The 25,708-nt window shown below is 42.5% G+C and overlaps 1 protein-coding gene across 1 annotated transcript in view; it reads left to right on the top strand.

Annotated features, from left to right (window-relative positions):
- The window catches only part of LOC149440757 (uncharacterized), a 57,070-nt gene that overhangs the window by 16,866 nt on the left and 14,496 nt on the right, over nucleotides 1-25,708 (top strand). Inside the window, exons 2-7 of the mRNA XM_089658166.1 lie at nucleotides 2,958-3,326; nucleotides 8,508-8,834; nucleotides 11,190-11,285; nucleotides 20,957-21,388; nucleotides 21,868-22,203; nucleotides 24,660-24,950. Of these exons, the coding sequence (XP_089514292.1) occupies nucleotides 2,958-3,326; nucleotides 8,508-8,834; nucleotides 11,190-11,285; nucleotides 20,957-21,388; nucleotides 21,868-22,203; nucleotides 24,660-24,950 (1,851 nt within the window). The remainder of the gene's footprint in view (nucleotides 1-2,957; nucleotides 3,327-8,507; nucleotides 8,835-11,189; nucleotides 11,286-20,956; nucleotides 21,389-21,867; nucleotides 22,204-24,659; nucleotides 24,951-25,708) is intronic.

A 25,708-nucleotide genomic window follows, 5' to 3' on the forward strand; every position in this document is an offset into this window, starting at 1 on the left:
TGAGCTGCGGCTGAGGGGGTGCAGAGGTGAGCTGAGTTGCAACCCACCTTTGCACCCCCGCTCACAGCTCAGCTCTGCACCCCCCGGCCACAGCTCAGCTCTGCACCCCCCCGACCACAGCTCAGCTCTGCACCCCCGGCCACAGCTCAGCTCTGCACCCCCCGGCCACAGCTCAGCTCTGCACCCCCCGGCCACAGCTCAGCTCTGCACCCCCCGGCCACAGCTCAGCTCTGCACCCCCGGCCACAGCTCAGCTCTGAATCCCCCGGCCACAGCTCACCTCTGCAACTCACCCCTGCACCCTGTCTGTGGCTCATATCTGCACCCTGTCTGAAACTCACCTGTCAATTCACCTCTGCAACACCTTACTGCAGCTCACAACTGTCATCAGCCGGCTCTCTCCATAGTAACCCTCATCCACAACTGCCTGCAGCTCACCTCTGCACCCCCTGTCCACACCTGGACATTTAAAAAATAAGACCTACTCCGAAAATAAGAATAAGTATAAATCAGCACACATATATATATATAAAATCCTCAACAATCCCTTAAAGTCATATCAATATCCTTCCCCTGAAGTACTAATAAAATATATATTCATTGACTTAAACCCAAAAACCCACAGTTATAGTGAAAAGATCAAAACCCAAATAGATTACCCAAAAAATACAAAGTCCAGAAGAGACGAAACGCGTCCAGGGCACGTGACATTCCCGGAAGTGCTGCGGCAGCCATTTTGGATTCTGGAATCCCTGTGTGTTGGAGGTCTGGAGAGTAACGGTGCACTTCAGGTGCCCCCCAGAGCTACAAAGTGATAGTGCTGGATAGGAGTAGCAAGGGGGAATTACCTGGTGATCGGGAGACCCTCTACACACGGAAAGGGGATCGCATACTGGGCATGAGGAGTTGGATGCTGTCTTGCTGATTTTATCGTTTTTATTTGTAAGTGGCTACAATAAATTTTATATATGATTATAATTTACATACTGATTCCTGGTCTGTTTGTGAGGTCCTGAGGAACAAGAGGATACCAATCTAAGGACACTCTGTACATATGTGGTTGATTACAAACTGGAATTTGTTTGTTTTAGGGTAATTATGCACTTTATATATAGTTTGCAGTGATATTTAAAATTTAAATTTTTTTTTTTTTTTTCCCTCTCACATGAGTGCTGTGACACTGGAGTGTTTTTTTTTTTTTTTTTTTTTTTTTTGCATGATACACGTGTGGCACTTTAGTTCTGGGATTTAAAAGGTAATATACTATGTTGAGATTTTGTTTTTTGAGGTATTTGAAGAGCACCTGTGATTGATTTGCATCTTCTTCAGTGGAGTAGGAAGCGTCTTCCTATCAAGAAATTGATCTTTGTTTGGACACATTACTTGGACACTTTGCATATTGGGACTTTATTTATTTTTGTTCTTTTATATATATTTGATATTTTTTATTTTTTGGGTAATCTTTTTGGGTTTTGATCTTTTCACTATAACTGTGGGTTTTTGGGTTTAAGTCAATGAATATATACTCCGAAAATAAGACCTAGTGTGTTTTTTTGAGCCAAAAAAAATATAAGACAGTGTCTTATGTTCGGGGAAACACGGTATGCACGTTGTGATCCCCAGCCTTGTAAATAAAGCACCACTTTCTTCACCAAGATCCTGCTGTCGTGCTGTGCCTCTTTCACTGTGCTCTAACTCATCCAGGGAGTCAAGAACAACCTGCTACTGGGCTAATTCCTCACAGTAGACATAGTATAATACGAAAGTACAATAGCAGTAAGTTGCACAACATCCGATATAAAACAAGAGGGAAGAGAAAAAACCCAAACCATGCAGTAGTTACAAAGCAATAGCCTAATAGTACCGCATAGTGAAAAGGAAGAGGGGAGGAAGAAGTGGGGAGGGAGAGGGAGAAAAGAAGGAGATGCTACCATCAACCCACACTTAAAGATCACACCAAAGGGCAGTTGGCCAAATGTTCCCATTGTAGACCCTTAGCGAGATGTCCAGGGGAGCCATACCTTATCGTATTTCCAGGGACAGTTTCTATTAACATAGGTGAGCTTGGACATTGGAAGGGCGTATCTATGGCTGATTCCCAGGACGATGTCACAGGAAGGTCCCCTGAGTTCCAATTTAATAGAATCTCTTTTTTTGGCATAATACAGGAGAAGATATCAACAATTTCAAGTGGTGGGACCATTGTACATCATCATGAAGCCCCAGCAATGCCAAGGCAGGCGAAAAGGGCAGGGACAGCTGCAACCATACATTGATCAAATCAAAAACATTAGACCAAAAGGGAACAATTCTAGGGCATGTCCAGATCATGTGTAAAAAGGTTCCCGGATGTAGCCGGCAATGAAGGCAAATAGGATCCCACTCCGAGTATATCTGAGAAAGCCTCAATGGGGTGTAATAAACCCTATGTAAAAGCTTGACCTGTATACATTTATCCCTGGAGGAAATAACCAGCTTGGGACTCTGTTCCAAAGCCTCCACCCAGTCCTCCTCGTCCAAGGAACGGATATCCTCCTTCCATGTGTCCCATAACTTCTTGATCTTAGGGGAATTAATACCAAGCAATATTCCATATAGGACAGACAATTTTTTTTTTAAATCGCCCTGAGTCAGCAGCTCCTCAATGAGGTCCTTCTGGAGGATAGGACATCGCTGGAAATGAGCTCTGGCCGCATGTCTCAGTTTGAAGTACCGAAAGAGTATCCCCCCGAGGGAGATGGAATTTCAGGGATAACTGCAAAAATGGTAGTAATACCCCAGAGGGCATAACATCAGCTAGTTTGGAGACCCCAGCTTTAGGAGATACATTTATATTTTAAGGGCATCACAGAAAAGGAAGGCCATTTGGCTTTTTTCATTGCTTTATAAATTCTGAATGGCACCTTCTTGTCAATAGCTTGCTTTAGTATGTTAACATTTGTCTGTTTTACCTTTCAGCATTAAAGATCATCGATAGTCCGTCACCTGTTTATGCACTACTGGGACAGAATGTGACAATTCCTTGTGTGCTAATTGACAAAGATCAACGACAAAGGGATCTGGATCTGGATCAGTCTACGGATTCTGTGCGCTGGGATATGAGGTTATTGAATGGAAGTGAACAAAGTGAACAAAGAGTATATCTGCTTACAAATGGCCGCCATACAAAATATAGACCGGAGTCTAGTGTTGAAGGGAAAGGATTTAAAAGGGGCAACGCCAGTCTCACCCTGTACAATGTCCAGAAAAGCGATGAAGGGGAGTACATCTGTAATGTGTTTGTTGCAGGGAACAAGCTCATAGCAACTCGCCAAGTGGAGGTGTCAGGTAAGTGAGAATACTGAATAATATTTTGATGAGATTAATACCTTAAAAATAATATATACAGTGGGGATCGAAAGTTTGGGCACCCCAGCTAAAAATTATTATTAATGTGCATAAAGAAGCCAAGGAAAGATGGAAAAATCTCCAAAAGGCATCAAATTACAGATTAGACATTCTTATAATATGTCAACAAAAGTTAGATTTTATTTCCATCATTTACACTTTCAAAATAACAGAAAACCAAAAAATGGCGTCTGCAAAAGTTTGGGCACCCTGCAGAGTTAATATCTTGTACTGCCCCCTTTGGCAAGTATCACAGCTTGTAAACGCTTTTTGTAGCCAGCCAAGAGTCTTTCAATTCTTGTTTGAGGTATCTTTGCCCATTCTTCCTTACAAAAGTCTTCCAGTTCTTTGAGATTTCTGGGCTGTCTGTCACGCACTGCTCTTTTAAGGTCTATCCATAGATTTTCAATTATGTTGAGGTCAGGAGATTGTGAAGGCCATGGCAAAACCTTCAGTTTACGCCTCTTGATGTAATCCCCCGTGGATTTCTTTATGCCTTTTGGAGATTTTTCCATCTTTCCTTGGCTTCTTTATGCACATTAATACAAATTTTTAGCTGGGGTGCCCAAACTTTCGATCCCCACTGTATTTATTACTAAAAATAAAAACGAAAAACCTAAAGTGGTTGTAAAGGCTCAAAGTTTTTTACCTTCATGAATTTTATGTATGAAGGTAAAAAACCTTCTTGTGCATCATCCCCCCTAGCCCCCCTGTAATACTCACCTAAGCCCCCTCTCGATCCAGCGATGTGCACTGGAGTCTCGACTATCCCGGGAATCCCTCTCCTCAATGACTGAGATAGCAGCGGGAATCATTGGCTCCCACGGCTGCCAGTCACAGCCAGTTAGCCATCGAGATGAGAGAGGGGGCGGGGCCGAGACGCAGTGAGTCCCTCCATAGCAAGCTGCTTGCTATGGGGGCACCCAACAGGAGGGAGGGGCCAGGAGCTGGGGCCCGAGAAGAGGAGCATCCAGGCTGCTCTGTGCAAAACCATTACAGCAGGTAAGACATGTTTGTTATTTTAAAAAAATATTTATGACTTTTAGTATTACTTTAATTCCAGCTCCTGGAATAATAATTAATAATAATTATTGTTATTATACAGGATTTATAGAGTGCCAACAGTTTGCTTAACACTTTACTTTATAAAGGGAGACAGTACAGTTACAATACAATAAAATTCAAGAGGGTTAAGAGGGCCTTGCTAGTGAGAGCTTGCAATCTAATATAGAAGGGTAATGCAGGCCATAAATGGGTCGAATTCCGATCAAATTTTCTTTAGAAAATCAGAAATTTCATGCATTTTGTAATTTGATGGCGCCACCATTGATTTCGAAATTTGACCAACCAAGCCCTTGATTTCGCCTCATGTTGCTACAGAAAAGAATCTTTGTGGCCAAGAATTTATTTTTCTCTCAAGGTCACAGCTTGTGCTCATTTCTTTTTCAGTTGTATTTCTCGCATGATTCTTCCATCATTGATTAGAAGTTAATTTGTCTTTCAAAAAATGTCCAACATGCCCAATCGCTCAAATTTGATGGTTGCTCGAAAGTCGGCCATTGCTGTGGCTCACTAATAGTGCGAAATTCAAACTAAAATGCTTAGAAAAGCTTTTCAAAAGAAAATTTTTTTGGAATTCGACCTAAGTATGGCCGACTTAAGTGATACAAAAGGTTATAACTGAGAAGGATGAGTAGATGGGAAATTAAAACTTCAGTTTTTAGGTGGAGGTGGGATAGGCTTCTCTGAAGAGATGAGTTTTCAAGGATTGCCTAAAGGTGGTCAGAGTAGGAGATAGCCAAACAGATTGGGGTAGGAAGTTGTGGAGGATGGGAGAGGCTCTAGAGAAGTCCTGGAGGTGAGCATGAGATGAGGAGATAAGGGAGCTAGAGAGCAGTGGTCTTGGGAGGAATGAAGGCGATGGTTTGGGTAATATAATGAGATGAGATTGATGCTGTAGCTTGGGGCTAAAAATGTGAATTTAAAACTTAAACTGGTTCTAAAAGCTGAAGTTTTTTTACCTTTATGCATTCTATGCATGAAAGGAAAAAAAAACCTTCAGTGTGCAGAAGCCATCCCAGACCCTCCAATACTTACCTGAGCCCCATCGCCAACCAGCGATGTCCACAGGAGCCTCAGCTTCCCAAGGACACTCCCTCCTCATTGGCTGAGACAACAGTGGGAGCCATTGGCTCCTATTGCTGTCAATCACAGCCAGTAAGCCAATGAGGAGCGAAAGAGGGTGGAGCCAAACCACAGCTCCGTGTGTGAGTGGACACACAGACCTGTGGCTTGGGTGCCCCCATAGCAAGCTGTTTGCTCTGGGGGCACCCAACTGGAGGGAGGAGTCAGGAGTGCTGTCAGGGGATCGAGAAAAGGGGGGACAGAGCGGTAAGTATAACATGTCTATTATTTTAAAAAATATATAAGCCTTTAGTATCACTTTAATTCCAGCTCCAGGAGCTGGAGTGCCTATAATTATTATTATTCAGGACTTACATTATATAGTGCCAATGGTGTACATATCACTTTACAATATAATGGGAGACAATATAGTTGCAATATAATTTAATACAAGAGGATTTAGTCAAAGCTTACAATTTAATAGGGAGGGGCAAGTGATAAAAAGGGTAATACCTAGTGATTGGCCGAATACCCCCATTAGGTTTGCGGTCGAACATTCGAACCTTACAAAAGTTTCACCGCGAACGTCGAACAGAAGGGACAATTCACTAAGCATCCAAGTATGTGGTAAGATACCGCTCAGTTACTAAAATCCGGTTATATTATTAAGTGGTAGTAAATATTTTAGTAGTGAGACATTCATTCATGGGTTTTCCCGCTGACAGCTGAATGCATTGTCGGCATTGCCCGGCTATAAACATTTTTTTTAAAAAACAGCGTGGGGTCCCCCCCATCCACATCAAGCCCTTTCAGTCTGGTATAGATTTTGAAGGCAACCCCCCATTTGTTTAAAAATTGCGTGGGCCCTCCCCCCCAAAATATATACCAGATCCTTATCCAAGTATGCAGCCCAGCAGCTCAGGAAAGGGAGGGGACAAGCGAGCACCCCCCTTCCCGCGAACCTCCGAACTATACCAGGCCACATGCCCTCGACAAGGGGGGGAGGTGCTTTTGGGCAGGGGTGGCTCCCCCCCCCCCCAGAGCACCTTGTCCCCATGTTGGTGGGGACAAGGGCCTCTACCCCATGGCCAGTGGTTGTGGAAGTCTACAGATGGGGGGGTTATTGAAATCTGGAAGCCCCCTTTAACAAGGGGGCCCCCAGATCTCGCCCCCCATGTGAATAAGGATGGCGTACATGATATTGCTACCTATTCACAAAAAAAGTGAGGTGTAAAAAATGACTGTAGACAATCTGACAAGTCGTTTATTAAAAACAAAAATAAAAAAAATGTCCCCCGAAGTAGATCCAACGTCAATCACGATGTCCGCCGCTACCCGAAAAAGAAGAAAAAAATGTTCCACTCTCGACGCTGGCTATCTGACAGCTGTGTCGGGATGACAGTTCTTAAATACTGTGACAGGTGCATTGCTTTGGCCAATCACAATGCACTGTCAGGGTGGGTGAAAAGCTCGCCGAATGCCCACAATGTTCCTGTGTTTGCCGAATTCACGAACGGCCGATGTTCGCAACGAGCTTATGACTCAAACATCATGCCCAACACTCGTAATAACTGAGAAGGGTGAGCTGATGGAATAAGTAGAAGTTAAGTCGTTGGGTAGAGGTTGGATAGGCTTTTTTAAGAGATGAGTGTACATAGGAAGAGGAATGGTGTAAAAGGTGGACATAGTAGAAGCTAGTTGAAATGGATTGGGGTAGAGAGTTCTAGAGAATGGGAGAGGCTCTGGAAAAATCCTGGTGGTAAGCATGGGAGGAGTAGACAAGGGAGCTAGAGAGCAGGAGGTCTGGGGAGGACCGGAGAGGACAGTTTGGGTAATGTAATGAGAAAAGATTGGTGATGTAGCTCGGGGCAGAGTTGTAAATGGCTTTTTATGTTGTTGTTAGCATTTTGAATTTTATTCGTTGGAAAAATTGAAGCCAGTGGAGAGACGGGTCATTGAATCTGGCAGCAGTATTCATATAATCTAGGGTCATTTGGTGGAGCCAGACTACTGTCCCAGGCAGATGTAGAAATATAAGTGTGCAAATGCTTAGTAAAGCCGGAGGCTTTGTGCATGGGTTGTACTGTAAGCAACCGTGCACAACTTCATTCACCGATCCTCCTATCTTCTCACCAGAATCTCCTCAGCCAGAATGCTTTGTATACCATAAGATATCACTCTCTCCTTTGCTCTTCCGATCAGCTGATCCCAATCTCCAAAGCAAAACAAAAAAACTAATATAGTGTAGTAATTCTTATATAAAACATGCTGCAAATATACCTGTGCACACTGAGAAATATTGTACAAATAGTGTCCACCACTTATCCCCCTAAATACTCCTACCCTCTTAGGGTGAAAATGTGCATTTCACTCTCTTTACTGTGAATGACATCCAAATATACTTGTGACCATGCTCCATCCACCACCAGTGTACGAAAGCAAATCAAACGTGCTCGATCCCTTCCGCTTCAGGCATACACCTTACCCTGCATGTCTTGTAAATTGCTTTTCCATAATCTATAATCGACGTGCTCAGAAGTTCATTATCTCCTCCCCGATTCTTCATATACTCTCAGTGATCATGGAAAATAAACACACACTCCCATAGTGCAGCAGTATTTGAAAGATCAATTGAATGATAAAAAATCGCGCTTACATGAATATGAGGTATAAACAGCCTATTGCAACCAATTCCAAAATGGCCACCGTGGTACTTCTGGTTGCGTCTGACGTCACATTGTGCATGGGTGCCTCCAACTGTGTGCAATAGATGAGGAAAGGAGCCATCCTTACCAAGATAGGAGCCAAGATCCACAGCTAGGAGGGAGAGGAAAAGGGGTCCATTCTTCAAGGAAATTACTAATTTTATAAACTAATAATTTGGACGGTATGGAGTCCAGTTCTGGGCATCAATATGATTTTACTTGTGTACATTACACTACATATGATGCATGTGTGCAATGAGTATGGCTAATTCCGGGTTTTTGATTTTCCCAGCGAGGCCAATGGTCATCTTGTCTTCTTACAATGTCATGATTGCACTTGGCAATGAGCAAACTGTTACATGTTACGTACAGAAGTTCTATCCAGAATCTGTGAAAATTCGATGGGAGAAGCGCCATGGCTCCTCGGAGAGGATGGCCTTGGATAGAGAGACTTGTACCAGCGTGCCGACACCGGCCGATGATGGGACATTTAATGTAACCAGCCTGATGACTGTGAAACCATCGAGCCTACATGAAGATGGAGACAAATATTTCTGCATCGTCAGTCACAGATCCTTGGAGCGTGAAGATGCCCAGAGTTTTACTGTTAAAGTTGAGGGTAAATGATCCTAATTTAATATAATGGTCAAATAAAAATGCCAGGGTCTTTGTATGAGTTCGATTTATTTCCACTTTTTTATTATTATTCAGTTGAAGCCAATAGGCTCTGTTAGCCACTTCAAGTCCGGACACTTTCACCCCCTTCCTGCCCAGGCCATTTTTCAGAGTTCCAGGCTGTCACAATTTGAATGACAATTGTACGGCCATGCAACACTGTACCCAAATGAAATGCTTAGCATTTTTTCGAGACAGATAGTTTTCTTTTGGTCGTATTTATTCACTACTGGGTTTTTTCTTTTTTGCTATATAAATTAAAAAATACCGGAAATTTTGAAAAAAACATGTTTTTCTTATAAAATTTTGCAAATAAATAATCTTTCTTCATAAATCTAGGACACAATGTATTCTGCTACCTTTTTTTTTTTTTTGCTAAAAAATAACTCGAATCTGTTAATAGAATAAAAATATAATTTTTCCCAAAAAATGTTTTTTACAATTTTTTTTATTTTTTTTTAATGTATGTATTTTTTTCACATACCATCACCTTAGCAGTGCAGTGTCACCATAGTGACACTGTACTACTTGTGGGGGGTTATTGGGATTTGTTTCCTTTTTACACTGTGATTGCTTTTATAGCCATAAAGGATGTAAAAGCAATTGTTTCTCCTTCTCTCTGGCTGCATTCCTGCAGCCATTGAGAAATACTGTGAGAACTGTGATTGGTCACAGCTTATCACATGGTCACATGGTACAAGGCTGCTCTGAATGGCCTTGTACCATGTGATCTCTTTGTTTGTTCATAGAGCTCACAAGTAGTAAACCGTGATGTCCAGGTAGTGACATCTTGTTTAATACTGTTTATGTGATTGCTGATTGGCCAATCAGCGATCACATGTAATTGGGACCGCCCACAGAGGCCCAGTACAGGGATACCAAAGAGCATGCACAAGCGGCAGATGCTGGGGCGTTTAGAAACGCCCACCTACAACAGTGCAGCTCTTGTCCGGCCCATGCCAGAATTTTTTTCTCACACAAATAGAGCTTTCTTTTGGTGGTATTTGATCACCAGTGGGGTTTTTTTTGCTACATAAACGAAAAAAGGCAGAAAAGTTTGAAAATAAAATGTATACTTTCTCTTATAAAACATATCCAATAAAATCAAATTTCTTTATAAACTTAGGCCAAAATGTACTCTGCTACATGTCTTTGTTAAGAAAAAAAAAATCCCAAAAAGGGTTTGCTAATTGGTTTGTGTGAACATAGCATCTACAAACTATGGTATATATACAGTATTTGGAAATTGATCAATCCTGATGTACTGACAGGTGATTTCATTTCTTGAGGCCCAAAAATGCCAGGACACTACAAATCCCCCACAAATGGCCCCCCTTTGTTTTTTTAAGTAAACAGTTTGAGGTATTTAGTAAGAGGCATTGTGAGTTTTTTGAAGTTGTAATTTGTTGGTCACAATTTTTTGGAAAATTAAGAAAAATTGAGAGGACTTTTTTAAACATTTTCTTTCATACTGTCACCAGTGCAGTACACTGTCATCATTAGACTAGAGGATACTGACTGGTAACATGCAAAAAATATATATTTTTTTTAAATTGTTTACTTAATTTTTTAAACATTTTTTCTTTTAACATTTTGTTTACTTTTTTTTTACAATTTTTGTTTTTTTACATAATTTCATCTATAGTCACTATAGTGACAAATGAACATGACATACATGTACGTGATCCAGCCTGTCTGTGCCGCAGTAAATGTACTGTGGTCGGGGGGGCAACTGGTTAACCAGTTATGGACACTGGGTGCGCTCAAAAAACTTCACCAAAGTGTACAGGGTGTGCTTAGTGCACCCTATCCTTCTGGTTATCTCCTGTTGCTCCCGCTTCGCACTGGCCAGCATTTGCAGACTGTCAAAATGACAGCCTGTAGTTGACGTGTAAACACAGCCGTAGAAGCTGCTGCTGTCAAAAAGTGCATTATCTGACACAATGTTTATAAACACTGCTCAGACACCAGACAGAGAGCTTCAAAAAGACTTCATAGAAGTTTAGAGTGCGTGTTTGGTATGCCCTGTTCTGGCATGATGCTGTGCTACCCCCCCCCCCCCCAATGGCGGGTGTAATTACAGAACCTGTAAAAGCCGCTGCTGTCAAAAAGCAAAAGACTGTCTGACACAGTCTTTCTTGGTGTTCTGCCTCTGAAAATTTGTGTCTAAATCCAGTAGCAGAACTAAAAGGGGAGGGCTGCAGGGACCCCTTTGGGTAGTCACAAGGTTCTTTATTTTCCTAAATGTCAACATTTCTCTATACAGTCTTGACTGATGGTCTGTTTTATGTCTTTGCAGAGCCACCTACAGGCATTCACCTTCCTTCAATAATAACACTTTCTCTAATTTCGGTTGTGATTATAATTATAGCATTATCGCTGTATTTCATGAAATGTAAGTACCATTCTTACTTAAAGCTAAGCTATAATGGTTTTTGGTCGTTAATTTATTTTTAATTTTTAGGGCCCATTTACACTGTCGTGTAGTAAATGCATGCATTGTGTCACACATTGCATTAGGGCGACTTATTCATTTGAATGGGTTACCCAGCGCATCACAGTGAATCGGAGATCGTGCATGCAGTAATTTTGTCTGCACGCAGCATCACAACCAACATTAGCGAGTTTGATGTAATTCAGAATGGCACTGTATTGCACCAACACGCGTAACATGCGTTGCAATAGTATGTTTAACATGACTGGGACCAAAAGGTTTGTAAACTGATTTTTTTTTTTCAGGCCAGCTTCACACCTTTGTTTTGCAGTAACAGACACACTGCTGCAATTTTTGCTGTGCAACTCCAAGCACACATCAGTCCCTGCCCCCAAGGAGCTTACAATCTAAAATCCTTAACACTCATTCTTACATACACATACTAGTGCATGTAATAATGTGATAGTGGTATAGATGTTAATTGGGTATCCAAAAAAAAAAAAAAAAAGTCATGGGCTTCCCTCTAAAAATGTACACCAGACCCTCATTGTTGTATAGGAGTATTAACTGCGCTTGGATAAACCGCTAAAAGCAACCAGTATAAATTTGATTGATCACAAATAAAACATATTATATATAGATATACAGCGCTCAGTAACTCAGGAAAGTCCATATAGTATGAAAATCTTCATCCATGATAAAGAATAAGTCCCAACACCAGCCAAAGAGTGGAGATGTTCAAATACGGCACCACAGTGATAGAGCCAAGCAGCTTACCAGATAATAAGACCCTCAAATTCTACAGTGGTCATAATTGCTTGATGTATAAGTGAACACCTTGGTTCCATACGGCTTTATATATCTCAGTTAGTCAAGAAACCTCCAAAGACCGATTGCCAAACTCCATACAATGTGGCCCAGAAATTTCACTCAGAATAGCAAGAAGAGTGTACCTCATATGGATAAAATAAATGGAAAGAATATCCCGTAGTGAAGTACATTCCAAAATATAACCTTTATTAAAAGTAATGCACTCACATGGTTATCAGTAGAACAGCGCTTGTAGACAAACCATCAAGATGGCTGCGGCGTCCAGCGCACTGACGTCATACATCACAGATCCCTCCCAACGCATTTCCTAATAAGCTGATCTTATCAGGGCACCCCTTATTGTTGATAAGGGCCTGATATTTAAAGTTCTAGTAAAGTCCCCTTGGAGATTTATATCTACAGGTAAGCTTATAATAAATAATCCCTCCTTCTCTGCCAATCCCTCCACTGGCCTCCATTCCGTGTCCCCCACCCCTCTCTGCCAATCCCTCCACTGACTTCCCATTGCCCAATGAATAAAATTCAAAACATTAACAATAACATATAAAGCCATTTATAACTCTGCCCCAAATTACATCACCGATCTTATCTCCAAATATCACCCAAACTGTACTCTCCGCTCCTCGCACAACCTCCTGCTCTCTAGCTCCCTTGTCTCCTCCTCCCATGCTTATCTCCAGGACTTTTCCGGAGCCTCCTTCCATCCTCTGGAACTCTCTACCCCAATCTATCCAACTATCACCTACTCTGTCCACTTTTAGGCAATCTCTGAAAACCTCTCTCTTCAGGGAAGCCTATCCTGCCCTCAGCTAATAATGGAATCTTCTATTCTTCCTACCAGTCCATCCCCCACAGTTATTACCTTTTTGTACCACCAGCCTCTCCCTCTTAGATTGTAAGCTCCATGGATCAGGGCCCTCCTAACCCTCTTGTATTGAACTGTATTGTTGCTGTATTGTCTCTCTTTTTTTTGTAAAGCGCTGAGCAAACTGTTGACGCTATATAAATCCTGTATTATAATAATAATAAAAAAGCTTACCTGTAGGTAAAATGAATATCTTCTAAACATGCACCGTTTAGGAGATATTAGCTTGTTTGGCAACCAGTGTCATCATTGACGCATGCGTTCTGAAGGAACTACATACCCGTACCATTCCTTCAGAGTGCTGTGCCATGGTCCCTGACTCCCACACGCAAGTGGCCATTCAAGCTACTGGAGCCAGCGTACCTGGATAGAAGACCATGTGAAGATGGAAGTCCTGTCAGAAGTGACAGCGCATGGCCAGAAGGCTTTGTTCTAGGGTAAGTATCTCATAATGTGTTAGTATGCAATGCATACTAGCAGTCTAGCATGTTATAACATTGACTTGCAGGATTTTTTTTTTATGTCGTGGTTTACAACCACTTTAAGGGGGAAAGCCATATCAAAGCTCAAACCTAGATTTGCCATGTTCTTATGCTGTAATGGGTTTTTCATGCATTTGTATAAATGTCTTTGACATTCTGTTAGGAGTGATTATGCTTACATACTGTATGTACCTGATACTTATACCCTTGTACTCCTAAAAGAGGCTACAAGTCCCTCTAAGCCTGTGGTAATTTGGTGCTTGTTGTGTGGCCCTTCCACTCCAGTAGTACCATTTCTAACCACATTGATTTCAAAAGCGGGAATACCAGTGATTCCTTCTAACATCATGTAACAGTTTCTCGGCCTTTTTTTTTTTTTTTTTTAATCCAAACAACTTTTATTGTCAAGACATTGAAAAAAAAATTGAAGCAGTGCTTACAGAATCTACAATGATATTACTACATCAACAGAATTATACATAAATAAATCAATGTGGATAAGCAGATCTCGTAATAGATAAAATAACAGAGATAATAATCAAAGCATAGAATACAAGGATTCAAAACCTCCTTGACAATATCTTTTTCCTATTACTGTTTATTCCTCCCCGTCCAGATGTAAACAGAGATGGGGAAAGGAATAAAGCCAATAACATACCATCAGGTAAAAAAAGATTCTCTCCAAAGTGGATAAGTGGAGCCATACACCCGGTATAAAATGTCACACCTGCAAAAGTCGATCCGCTATTAAGGAGGGGCAAGCCCAGGTGTTTCTAGCCAACCCTGCCACACCTGCTGGAACTTATGATAAGCATTGCAATGTTGTTATGTGAGTTTCTCCTGCGGAAGTCACAAATTAACATAATCTATCCATTGCTTAGTAGTCGGCGGAGCAGACGCTAACCAGTACCTTGCTATCAATTTCCTAGCCAGATATAAAAGTCTAGATATCATAATATACACTCCTGATTGGAACAATTCTTGGTCCACTGCCCCCAGCAGACACAGCAAGGGATCCTGGGGAACAGTATATTGCAATATCAGAGAAATAAACTGGAAAACCTCACTCTAATATCTATGTAGCTTTGGGCAGCGCCAGAGTATGTGGATGAAATTGCCCTGGTGGACCCTACATCTCGGGCAGTCAAGCGAGTCATGCCTGCCTCTCCAGTACAGTTGCACAGGGGTCCTATACGACTGATGGAGAATAAACAATTCAGACAATTTATGAGAGGGAGAGAGAGAAATCACTGGAACAGATTCCAGGGCCGCATCCCAGACATCTCCAGTGACTCTCCAATGTCCCGGGACCACTGCACCCTACCCCGGAGACTAGCATGATCCTGTACTATGGACAACAGCTGTGAATACACATGAGAAATCATGCCCTTCTTGTGGGTTGCCTGAGTTACATCCTTAAAAAAAAGTGAGTCAGTCAATGTGAGATTAGAGAGCGAAGACTGGGCCTGTACCGCATGGCGTAGCTAAAGATATTGATAAAATTGCTTATGTGTAAATGCAAATTCCGTTTGCAGTTGTGAAAAGGATTTCAGAATTACCCCCGAATACAGCTGAGATATGAATTTTATGCCTCGATTTCTCCAGTCGTGAAAACCCTCTAGTTTAGCCAGTTCTGTATAGTGCAGATTATTCCACAAGAGAGTACAGGAGAGAAACCCAGTAATATGAAGGGATGCTTTTACCGCACTCCAAACGCGCCTCAAGAGGTCTGCTGTTGGAGCCGTGCATGGAAGGACTGGTAGAGCCATCTCAAGATGACAGAGAGCCGATATGGTAGAATCAGGAAGGGAGATTAAACTTGTAATTGGATCAGTATTATCAGATAAATTTCAATCAACCAATTGCTTCAATGGGCCACCAGGAAATAAAGTCTAGGCTCAGGGACCCCCAGACCCCCCAATTCCCTGCCATATTGCAGCATGGACAGTTTTATCCTAGCCGTCTGTTTTTTCCAAATGAGACTCCTAAACTGGGTCTCTATGCAATTAAACCATTTCTTAGGAATCCATATGGGAGATTTATGAAAGATATAAAGAAGTTGCAGGGCCCAGATCATTTTAATTAAATTGACTCTACCCACCACTGACAGAGGGAGTTTTCACCAACTGTTACGCTTCAATTTCTGTTGATGGAGTAGAGGTAAGAGATTGAGAGAAACCTGTCTCGGTTCAGGAGAGACTACCACCCCCAAATACTTGAATGTGGACACTACTTGGATGTGCTGTGCACAGGCCGGGAGGGGGAGTTTTACAGGATCCACAGGCATCAACACCGATATATGCCAATTCATTTTAAAACCGGAAAAACTACCAAAGCGTTCAATAAGGGACATTGTATAACAGTGTCTAACAAACAGGAACAGGGTAAGTGAGCGCAAAATATCTGAACAGCAGCTAGCACAGAAGGCAAACCTCAACACCAAAAAACAAAATATACAAATGGTATGCAGCGCTAAATAATATATCAACCATCAATGTAAAGATGGATAAAACAGTAAATCCTCAGTCACAATATGAATAATTCCATATAAATGAAGATATGAATGTACAAATATGTTGAATAAATGAAATCCAATTAGGCTTCTGGGCGCATCTGGTAAATGATTGCGCTTACCACAAAGACATACAAACAGGGCGTTGTATGTATACAGATGGACATCCGGGCCTGATCAGCAAAAAGGACAGCATCCGGTCACCAAACGAAACTTTCAGGGATGGTGGAACCCCCCAAGATCGTCGCCGATTTTGCCAGCAGGTCCAACGCAGTCCTCTCCAAATGACGTTTCTCTAGACCGCTCCACCTTGATGGGGCTCGTAAATAACGAGCCAGAGTAGAAAATGGCAATGATAGTGAAGTATGTCTGTTTATTGGGTAAATAGCAGCAACAAATGTAAAGAACTCACAAAATGGGAAAACACAGCCCAGGTCAAACGAAGAGGTTCCCTGGTGATCAGTGGTTCCCTGATAATCAAATGGCGTCTGTTGGGTGGATCCACCCACCATCAAGGTGGAGCGGTCTAGAGAAACGTCATTTAAAGAGGACTGCGTTGGACCTGCTGGCAAAATCGGCGACGATCTTGGGGGGTTCCACCATCCCTGAAAGTTTAGTTTGGTGACCGGATGCTGTCCTTTTTGCTGATCAGGCCCGGATGTCCATCTGTATACATACAACGCCCTGTTTGTATGTCTTTGTGGTAAGCGCAATCATTTACCAGATTCGCCCAGAAGCCTAATTGGATTCCATTTATTCAACATATTTGTACATTCATATCTTCATTTATATGGAATTATTCATATTGTGACTGAGGATTTACTGTTTTATCCATCTTTACATTGATGGTTGATATATTATTTAGCGCTGCATACCATTTGTATATATTGTATAACAGTGTGCCATCCTCATAAAGGGATATCTTTTCTGAGAGATCACCCCTTTTAAAACCGATGATGCCCAGAGATTGTCTCACCAGAATCGCCAAGAGTTCTAACGTCAAGGCAAACAGAAGGGGCGAGATAGGGCAGCCCTGCCTCGTCCCCCTCTGCAAAGTGAATGAATCTGACAAATCCATGTTAACCCAGATTCGGGCACTAGGGGCCGCATAAAGAAGACGCACCCAGCTAATGAACTTGGAGCATAAGCGGAATCTAGACAGTACTTCCCATAGATAAGGCCATTACAGGCTATCAAATGCTTTAGCTGCATCCAAAGATAAAATTGCCCCCCCCCCCCCAGGATTGTCCACCAGAATTTGCAAATTCAAAAAAAGTCTGCAAAAGTCGCTCTAGAAGGAATAAACCCCAACTGATCTTTATGCATAATATTACCAATAACCTGTGCCAGTCTAATAGCTAGAACCCAGGCCAGCAATTTAGCGTCTGTATTCAGAAGGGAAATAGGATGGTAGAAGTCAGGTTTTAACTGATCTTTTCCAGGCTTCAATAGTACTATAATAACGCTTCATTCATGGAGGGGGGCAAACCATTTCCATCCACAGCGGCATTGAGGGCATTGAGCAAAGCCAGGGATTTATTACTGAGGGTACATGCTAAAGCTTCAGAAAGCTCCTCAACCATAATTGGCATATCTAATTCTCTCTAATCAGTCTCTGATAGAACAGGAAAAGGGCAGGTGTCTAGAAACTGCAAAGCTCAGAATGGTTGGCTACAATTTTGGAAGCGTACAGATCATAATAAAAGTGATACGTAAAGGGTCTGTGCCTCTTTCCAGGAGGTGCAGTTACGGGGGGCTTGGGTCTTGGTTCATCTGAACCTCCCGCTGTTGAACATCTAACTGTACCTTCTCCTCCCACTCCCTGGATCTACGCTTAACCGCTGAAATCTCCCGGATGAGCAAGCCCCTTAGGAAGGCCTTGATCGCATCCCAAACCATTCCCGGCGAGGATAAGCCCTTATTCCACTGCAGAAAGTCTGACAACTCCCCCGGAATCAACTCAGACTCTGGAAACAGCGTCAACCAAAATGGGTTAACCTTCCACAGAGCAGGCATAACACACCTGTAGTTTGACCCAGAAAGGGGCATGGTCAGACAGAGCCATGGGTTCATACGCAGCATCAGACACATATGGCAGGATAATCGAGTTCCCATAGCCAAAATCTATGCGTGAAAGCCCATCATGAGTAGCAGAGAAACAAGAATAACATTTTGCTGTTGGGTACTTCATCCGCCACACATCCCGAAGGCCCAATTCCACCAACAAATTAGCAAATGGGGTAGTCTGAGAGGATAATTGTCTGCCCCTGCCACCTAAGGGCAATCTATCCAAAATATGAAGCAAGCAATTGTTATAATCACCTAAGGCCAGTAGGGGAACATCAGGGTAATTGGCCATAAATTGAGCTAGGCGTTTAATGACGAATAGGGTGGAGGGATATATACAACAGACACTATACAGCGAAAACCCATTCAAAATACACAACAGGAAAACATACCGGCCCTCCGCATCAATCCACTCCTGTTCTAACAGAGTGTAGTGGAAAGAATGCTATTGTATGGGAAATAAATGGGAGCGGAGGGTACCAGTAGTGTCAGATTTCAAATGGTTTTCCTGCAGACATACCTCAGACGGTTTCAAACTCCTAAGCACATGGAAAACAGCATCCCATTTACTTCTGTCCCCCAGGCCCCGTACATTCCAGGATAAAAACATCAATTCTTTATGGGAGACAGACATAGTATATATGGAGAAAATAGGAAGGAATAACACAGTCGTGGACAGATTTAATGCCCCCCGAGGGGAGCAGTGAGCGGATAGACAGGAGAGACCCAGATCACACGGGTCAGGGTGGTCAAGAGGACAGCCCGCAAGAAGCAGGAAAGACAGACCCAGTAACATGTACTCCACTAAATATAGACATCCCAGGTGAACCATAAACAAAACAAAAGTACTGAAATTATCACCAACATGTAGGCCAACAGAGCCATTACAGTATTGACTGAAAACACTGGCAGGAGACCAAAAGGTCCCTTTAGGACCAAAAACAGGTTGGGGTCTACTCAATGTCTTGTGGACAAGCACACAGCAGGTAAATGTAGGGAGAGCATAAGAGGGGAGGAGCCCCAACTTAAGCGGGAAAAAAGGCAAAAACAAAAAAAGGAGAGTAAATGTGAGAGTAACACCCCGCTGTTCTGTTAAGCTGAGTTTAATGCACTAAGGATCAACCAGGTCCCCAAGGTCAAATTCCAGAGGAGTTTGCCAAGCGATATTCTGCTACATCCAACCACTGCAAGGCTGCATTAGGACTATCAAAGAAGTGAGAAGTGTCATCCGCAGTCACTCAAAGTTTAGCTGGATATAGCATGGCATATTGAAGGCCCAAAGCCTGAAGACTTCTTTTGAACTTCCATGGAAAAGTCTGGAAATAAGGATACTTGGACATTATCAACTGATAAGTTACCTTTGCTTCTGACCTTGGAGAGAATGGTATCTCTGTCCCAATAATTGAGGAGTCTGAACAAAAAGAGCTGAGGAGGAGCACGACCAGGAAAACACGTGCAGGGACTGTGTGCATACGCTCCACAGCGTGCAGCACTGCCAAAGGTAGAGGTCAGCCAGGCTTCAATAAAGGCTAAAGGATTTTCACCCTCAGCGTGCTCCGGGATACCCACTGTGCGCACATTGTTGCAGCGTAACCAATTTTCCAGATCTTCCAATCTAGAGGCATTAGTAGAAGCGATCGATTGCACATATCGCACATCTGTATGTAATGGTTGCCAATCCTCCTTCAGGATGCTCACTCTCCCCTCCAAGGCCGCGGTGCGATCCCGCAATTTCTGCATATCTTGATGCACCAGGGACAGTTCCATCCTCATCCCCATCACATCCCCAGTAAGGACCGCTACAAATGAGGTGCAGGTGGTGACTGCAGAGAGAATCTCTCTACGGGGGGGCTCAGGATGATCTGCAATGGAAACAGAGGCCTGTGTTTCATGAGGCTGGGATAGTGGGATACTCACTGTGGGACTGCAGGATAGGATCTCTCGGTCTGCCAGAGTGAGAGGGATCTGAGTAAAGCCTGCACAGACTAAGTCCAGATCAGTAGCGGAGTCCAAAAGTTGTTTCTGGAAAGTTTCCCTGGTGAGCGGCCTGGCAAAGAACTTTTGAGCAGCCTCTCTCTGTTTCTCCTTGGATGCACGGATCAGGGTACCCCCATCTTGCCCAGCCGACTCAGGCAAGTTCTTTCCCCCTTTTAGCCATCTCGAATCAGGATAAATTAGGCTCCAAATGACAGCATGGGGGTCTGAGCACACCCTGGGGACCCGAAATGCTGTTTCTGCAAGAGAACGAGGTGCCAATCAGGATAGATTACAGGATGCAGATTGGAGCTCACCAAGCACATGTCCTACTGCATGTGAAGCCGGCCACACCCCTTCCGGCCTTCTTTTTAGTCTCCAACCAAACCTGGTGACCTGTCCACAATCTCTGTCCACTATTTCTTCTAGTATATTTGCAGTCTCTGACAGCCCTTTCTAGAATTTTGTATATTGAACGTTACATGCGGTCCTATAGTGAATCATTGGCTGCAGATGAAGCCCTCAACATCTCATAAATTGACAAGCACTGGTCATAACATTTGCTTTTTAGAATCATCACTCTAAATCAGGGTTTCTCAACCAGGGTTCCTCCAAATGTTCCTATGGGTTCTTTGAACAATAAGCAGCTTCTGCCTCTCAGATAAGTTCCCACTGACACCATTGATCTTTTTAGCTATTTGTAAAGAGGTAACATCTAAGGAGGTAACATGCAAGCCTTAGGAGCATTCTTTCCACTGACCATCATACTAATGTGTCATGGGTTGTAGATATAGTAATGTTTAGCAGGGGTTCCCTGTGACCAAAAGGCTATTTCAAAGGTACCTCTGCGTTGGAAAGGTTGAGGAAGGTTGCTCTAAATCCTTGACTTCTCCTTTTGCAGTATCACCAAAGATTTCGGACATCACTGGAATAGATGATTTGGTTCATGGGAAGAGCTCCAATCTGTCCTGGATGGTGTCAGACTTCAAACCAAGAAACATTGAGATAAAGGTTTACCTGGAGAGAGGTGATAATCGGCAAGTAATTCGTTCCTGGAAATACCCGCCACCTAAGGATGAGAAGTGTGAGAAGTATGAGAAGTATGATAGTGTAGATCATGCAGAAAGAGGAGACGGAGTCAGACTGCTTGAGCAGAAAACTGCAATGAAACCTCTCAAATCAAAGATTTCAATCTTTTCCTATAGTTTTCTTTGTTTTATAAGTATAACCCCGGACAAGAAAAAAGATAAAGGGGCCAAACTCGTCATAGAAGTAAAACACGCTGCCCTGAAATCTTCACTTATCGAACAGAAGAAACTGAATATCACTGGAGGTAAGTTAGAAAGATAAATAATTGTATGGAAATTATTTTTAAAAATTGTGACTTGATTAACTGATTGTATTTACGTGGTAGTACAGGAAGTGATAGGAAATCTTTCCAACAGGAACACAGAAAAAAACAAAACCACATTTTGGCGTGGACTGTCAGTCAGTGTTCGGGGTATGCCTCCCACATAACTATTGTGTTTTGCCAGCAGGGAAGATTACTGCTATCAATTGATGGATCAACCTGGGTACAATTGGCCTGCCCATACATGGATTCAGTCTCGGACCGTCACTGCTTAAGGGGTGGCCAGTTTTGAGAGAATGCTGGGTGTTGTAGATCTTCTCCCTTGCTTAGAATTTTTTTTATAGCTCCTGCTCATTGAAAGGCTAAAATTCTTAAATATTCATAAGGCTGTATGACACAACTGATGTGGAGTTCTTTGTTGTGAATTGTGTACTCTAAGTTTCTTTGCTTTCTTTTTGTAGATCTTTTCACAGCTCACATTATGACCCCACAATATCTAAAACACGGGGAAGAAGTGACTCTGATTTGTGACATCACTAAATGTGATCCGGGACCTCTAATGATTACTTGGCTGAAAGGGAAAAAAGTTATATATACAGATGAGAAGATACAAGACACAAGATATAAACATGAAGAAACCAGAGATGAACCACACGAGGGTAATGTGCTCAAGTCATCCAGCAACTTAACGTTCATGGCGAAGGTTATAGAGGATCACCGCGTGAAGTACACCTGCATTGTCGCCTACTCTGAAATAGGAGACATTTTAAGTCTCTACTATGAGGCATTAATTACAGGTATGGAATTGGGTCAGAGTATAATTCTAGTTGTGTAGACCTTTTGCTATCACAAATGGAAATATTCCATGTGACTTCTAGTTTATTTGCAACTCATCAGTAAAGGAGCCTCCACTGATTTAGAAGAATAGGACCTTTGTGTAAGAACTTCGTTGCAAGTGCTTTCACCCATGTTGCATCTTGTAACTTCAAGTGGAGTCCTCATTTGACATACTTTGGACCTTGTCTTGTTCTTGGTTTTCTTTTCTTTCAAGTGTACCCTAGGCCACCACTTTCAGTTTTATATAGCGTTTAAAGGGTTAGAATCTCAGGTGACGTCAAGTGGGATCCCCAGTTGAACTACGTAGTACCTAGTACCTGTCCTTGGATGACTTTTCTTACAAGTGTGTATCCTGGGCCAGTTTTTTTTTTTTAAGTTTAGGTCTCGAGTTTATTTTGGATAATCTCAGGTTTTTATTGCTGCCTTTGTGTCCACAAGACTTCTCCTGGTTTCAGGACTGAAAGTGATGGAAAATCTGAAATTGTGCATTTTTACCAGAGGGAAGTCTTCAAATGGGGACACCTGTTCCATTGATACTCAGACAATCAGTGCAGTTTAGAGGATGACAAGAGGGTGAGCTACACTTGAAAGGTCAACTACTCGGCAATAGGGACATTTTTGAATCCCTACCATGAACTGTTTAATTACAGGTAAGGATTTGGGTCAGAGGAAAAATCTAGTTATGTAGACCTTCAGTTATCACAAATAGAAATCTTTCATGTGGCTTCTTTGCACCTGATTAGTAAATGAGCCTCCATTATTTAAGTAGAATTGTACCTTTATGTAAGAACTTCTTTGGCAGTGTCTTCCCAAAGGTTGAGCTTTGCAACTTCAAGTGGAATCCCCAGTTGATGTACCTTGTCTTGTCCTTGATAATTTATTCTTTGAAATGTATTCTAGGCCAGCACTTTTTAGGGAATTAAAAGGGTTTAGAATTTAAGATTTGTATTGCTGTCTCCAATGGGAAGGTTCACCCTCTTTTTTTTATCCTAGTCATCATTGTCATACATTTCCCAGAAATGTATGGGAAATCCAAAATTTTTCATTTTCACCAAGGCAAGACTAGAGGGGAATTCTTTCCATGGGGACACATGTTGCAGTGATAACTGTCAAAGAAAGGAATTCCTCTCACTTGGAAAAGATTTCCTTTCACTTTCTGTTGGGTTTATAGGACAGAAAGTGAAAGCATATTTCAATGGGATGCAGACAACACAAAAGCCCAGAGCGTTCCCCACTTCTTTCAAACTTAATGTTTTAGTTTTGTATATATTTTGACATTATTGTGGAATTTGTAGAACAGAAGAGAGAGCTCTAGTGTAACTCTCTGGTCCCTCAGCATGGGTTAGATCTTCAATAGATCAGCAGCTCCCATTTCAGCTCAGAGGGTATAGCCCTCAAGGCCTAAGCTTACTTTCAGGATCCCGTACTCAAGATCCTTCTAAGAGGTTGAAAAATAAGGAATAGACTTTAAATAAGGTAACCAATATTACACTTCTGACACAGCCCTCTGGGTAACTCAACAAACTCAAATCTAAAAGAGCAAACCAGTAAGCACAGACCGCTACTCTGGTGACCTCTGCTAGCTGCCAAGTCCCATGCTGAGTGGCTACTCTGCTCCATTGTGAATACAGGAGGTTGTTTGCTTGGCAAGGGCACCATTCAGAGATTACCTTGCATGTTCTCAATGACTGCAAAGCATTCTGTGATTGGACAAAGTGGAGAGTGTGACGTCACTGTATGCCTCTCCTCTCGTCCAATCAGAGAACCCTTTGCATTCACTGAGCAAATGCAAAGTGATCTCTGAATGATGCCAGTGCTGAGCAGGTGACCTTCTGTGTTCACTGTGCAGCAGGACAGCCACTCGGTATGGGACTCGGGAGCTGATGGAGATCACTTTAGATGTGGTGTCTACTACACTGATTTATAGCTTATAGAAGGATCCCACAGATATGGTTTATACATTATTAATATTTTACATTTTTTAATGCCAACAGTTTGAACAGGACTTTACAATATAAAGGGAGACAGTACAATACTGTTAAATACAGAAGGAATATAAGGGCCCTGCACATAGAGCTTACAATCTAAAGGGAGGGGGAGTGGGAGGTGGTACGAAATGTAATAGCTGTGATAGAGGTGGCCAAAGTACAGTTTTTAGGTGCAGGTGGGGTAGGCTTCCCTGAATAAATTAGTTTAAGGATCGCTTAAAGGTGGACTGGATAGGAGCTAACTGGACAACTGGGATGAGGAGTTCCAGAGGATGGACCAAGGTAACTATGTAAAAATATCCACTCCTGGAATTCTTCTTTAATGCCATTCTGCAATTTATATTCTGCAGTATTCCTCACACCAGCAGAGCATACTGCACATACTAAAAACCCTCCTAAATATTCTCACTGCTGTTGTATATTTTCAGCTCAGCCTGTTGTGGAACAGATCACCTCCGAACATGTTGGTGAACAGATGAAGCTTTCCTGCAGAGTCCACTCCTTCCACCCCCAGACTATAGAGATAAAATGGTTGAAGGAGGAAGATGCGTTACCTACAACTGACTTGGAATTATGCAGAGGTGAAGACGGTCTGTACAGCACTACTTCCATTCTGTACATCCCAGAGACGGAGGCCATTGGGAAAACATTCAGGTGTCAAGTTGACCACCAGAGTCTCCTAAATCCTGAAATCCGTGAATGGAAATTGGAAGAGCAGAGTAAGTAGCCCAGGCCCAGAGTAGCATGGGAAGGAGGGTGGGAGGGCAAATGTCATGTCCTTAGGACATTAATGTTCCCACTGCATTCATATGCAGGAGCCCTCAAAAATAGCATGAGCTTTAAAGTATAAGGGAGCATTTGACCTTCTTCTCCTCCTTTCAAGATACAGTGCTCTGGCTTGAGCAACACTGTTGGGGGGGGGGGGGGGGAGAGAAAAGGTCAGTAACCCTGTGTAAACTCTGGCAATGTCAGACATGGAATTTACAGAGGAATTAGACCTAGATCTCCAACATGGCAACGGAGCAACTTGGGAATGCTGAAAAGAAGTATCAGTGGGCGGGGGGCTGGCCTATCAGGAAAGTCTGTCACTTTGACCTTTATGGTGACATATAGTCTTCAAGCTCCTCCTGACTGCAAACTGTACAGTAATATCCCCCTACATGATGCCCATTCTGAAGGTACATTAATCTACTTCTCCTCTTTAACAAGTTGCCAGTGCTGAGCTGCTGCCTGATAGAGCAGGCCATCACTGATAGGTCTGGTGCCCATTAGCAATTAGAAACCAATCAAAGCGGTTCCTGACCATATGATCATTATGTCAGCTATGACATATCAATCACATGTAGGTTTGAGACTAATGCAGGCCATAGATGGGTCGAAAATCGGCCGATTTTTCTTTTAAAAAAACGAACAATCGGTCGTTCAAGTGGCCGACGTTACCACCAATGGTAAAAAAAAAAAATCGGCCGATTTTCAT

Source organism: Staurois parvus, unplaced genomic scaffold (assembly GCF_062004578.1).
Source record: "Staurois parvus isolate SC_StPar_1 unplaced genomic scaffold, SC_StPar_1.0 ptg001054l, whole genome shotgun sequence".
In the NCBI taxonomy this organism is placed as follows: domain Eukaryota; kingdom Metazoa; phylum Chordata; class Amphibia; order Anura; family Ranidae; genus Staurois; species Staurois parvus.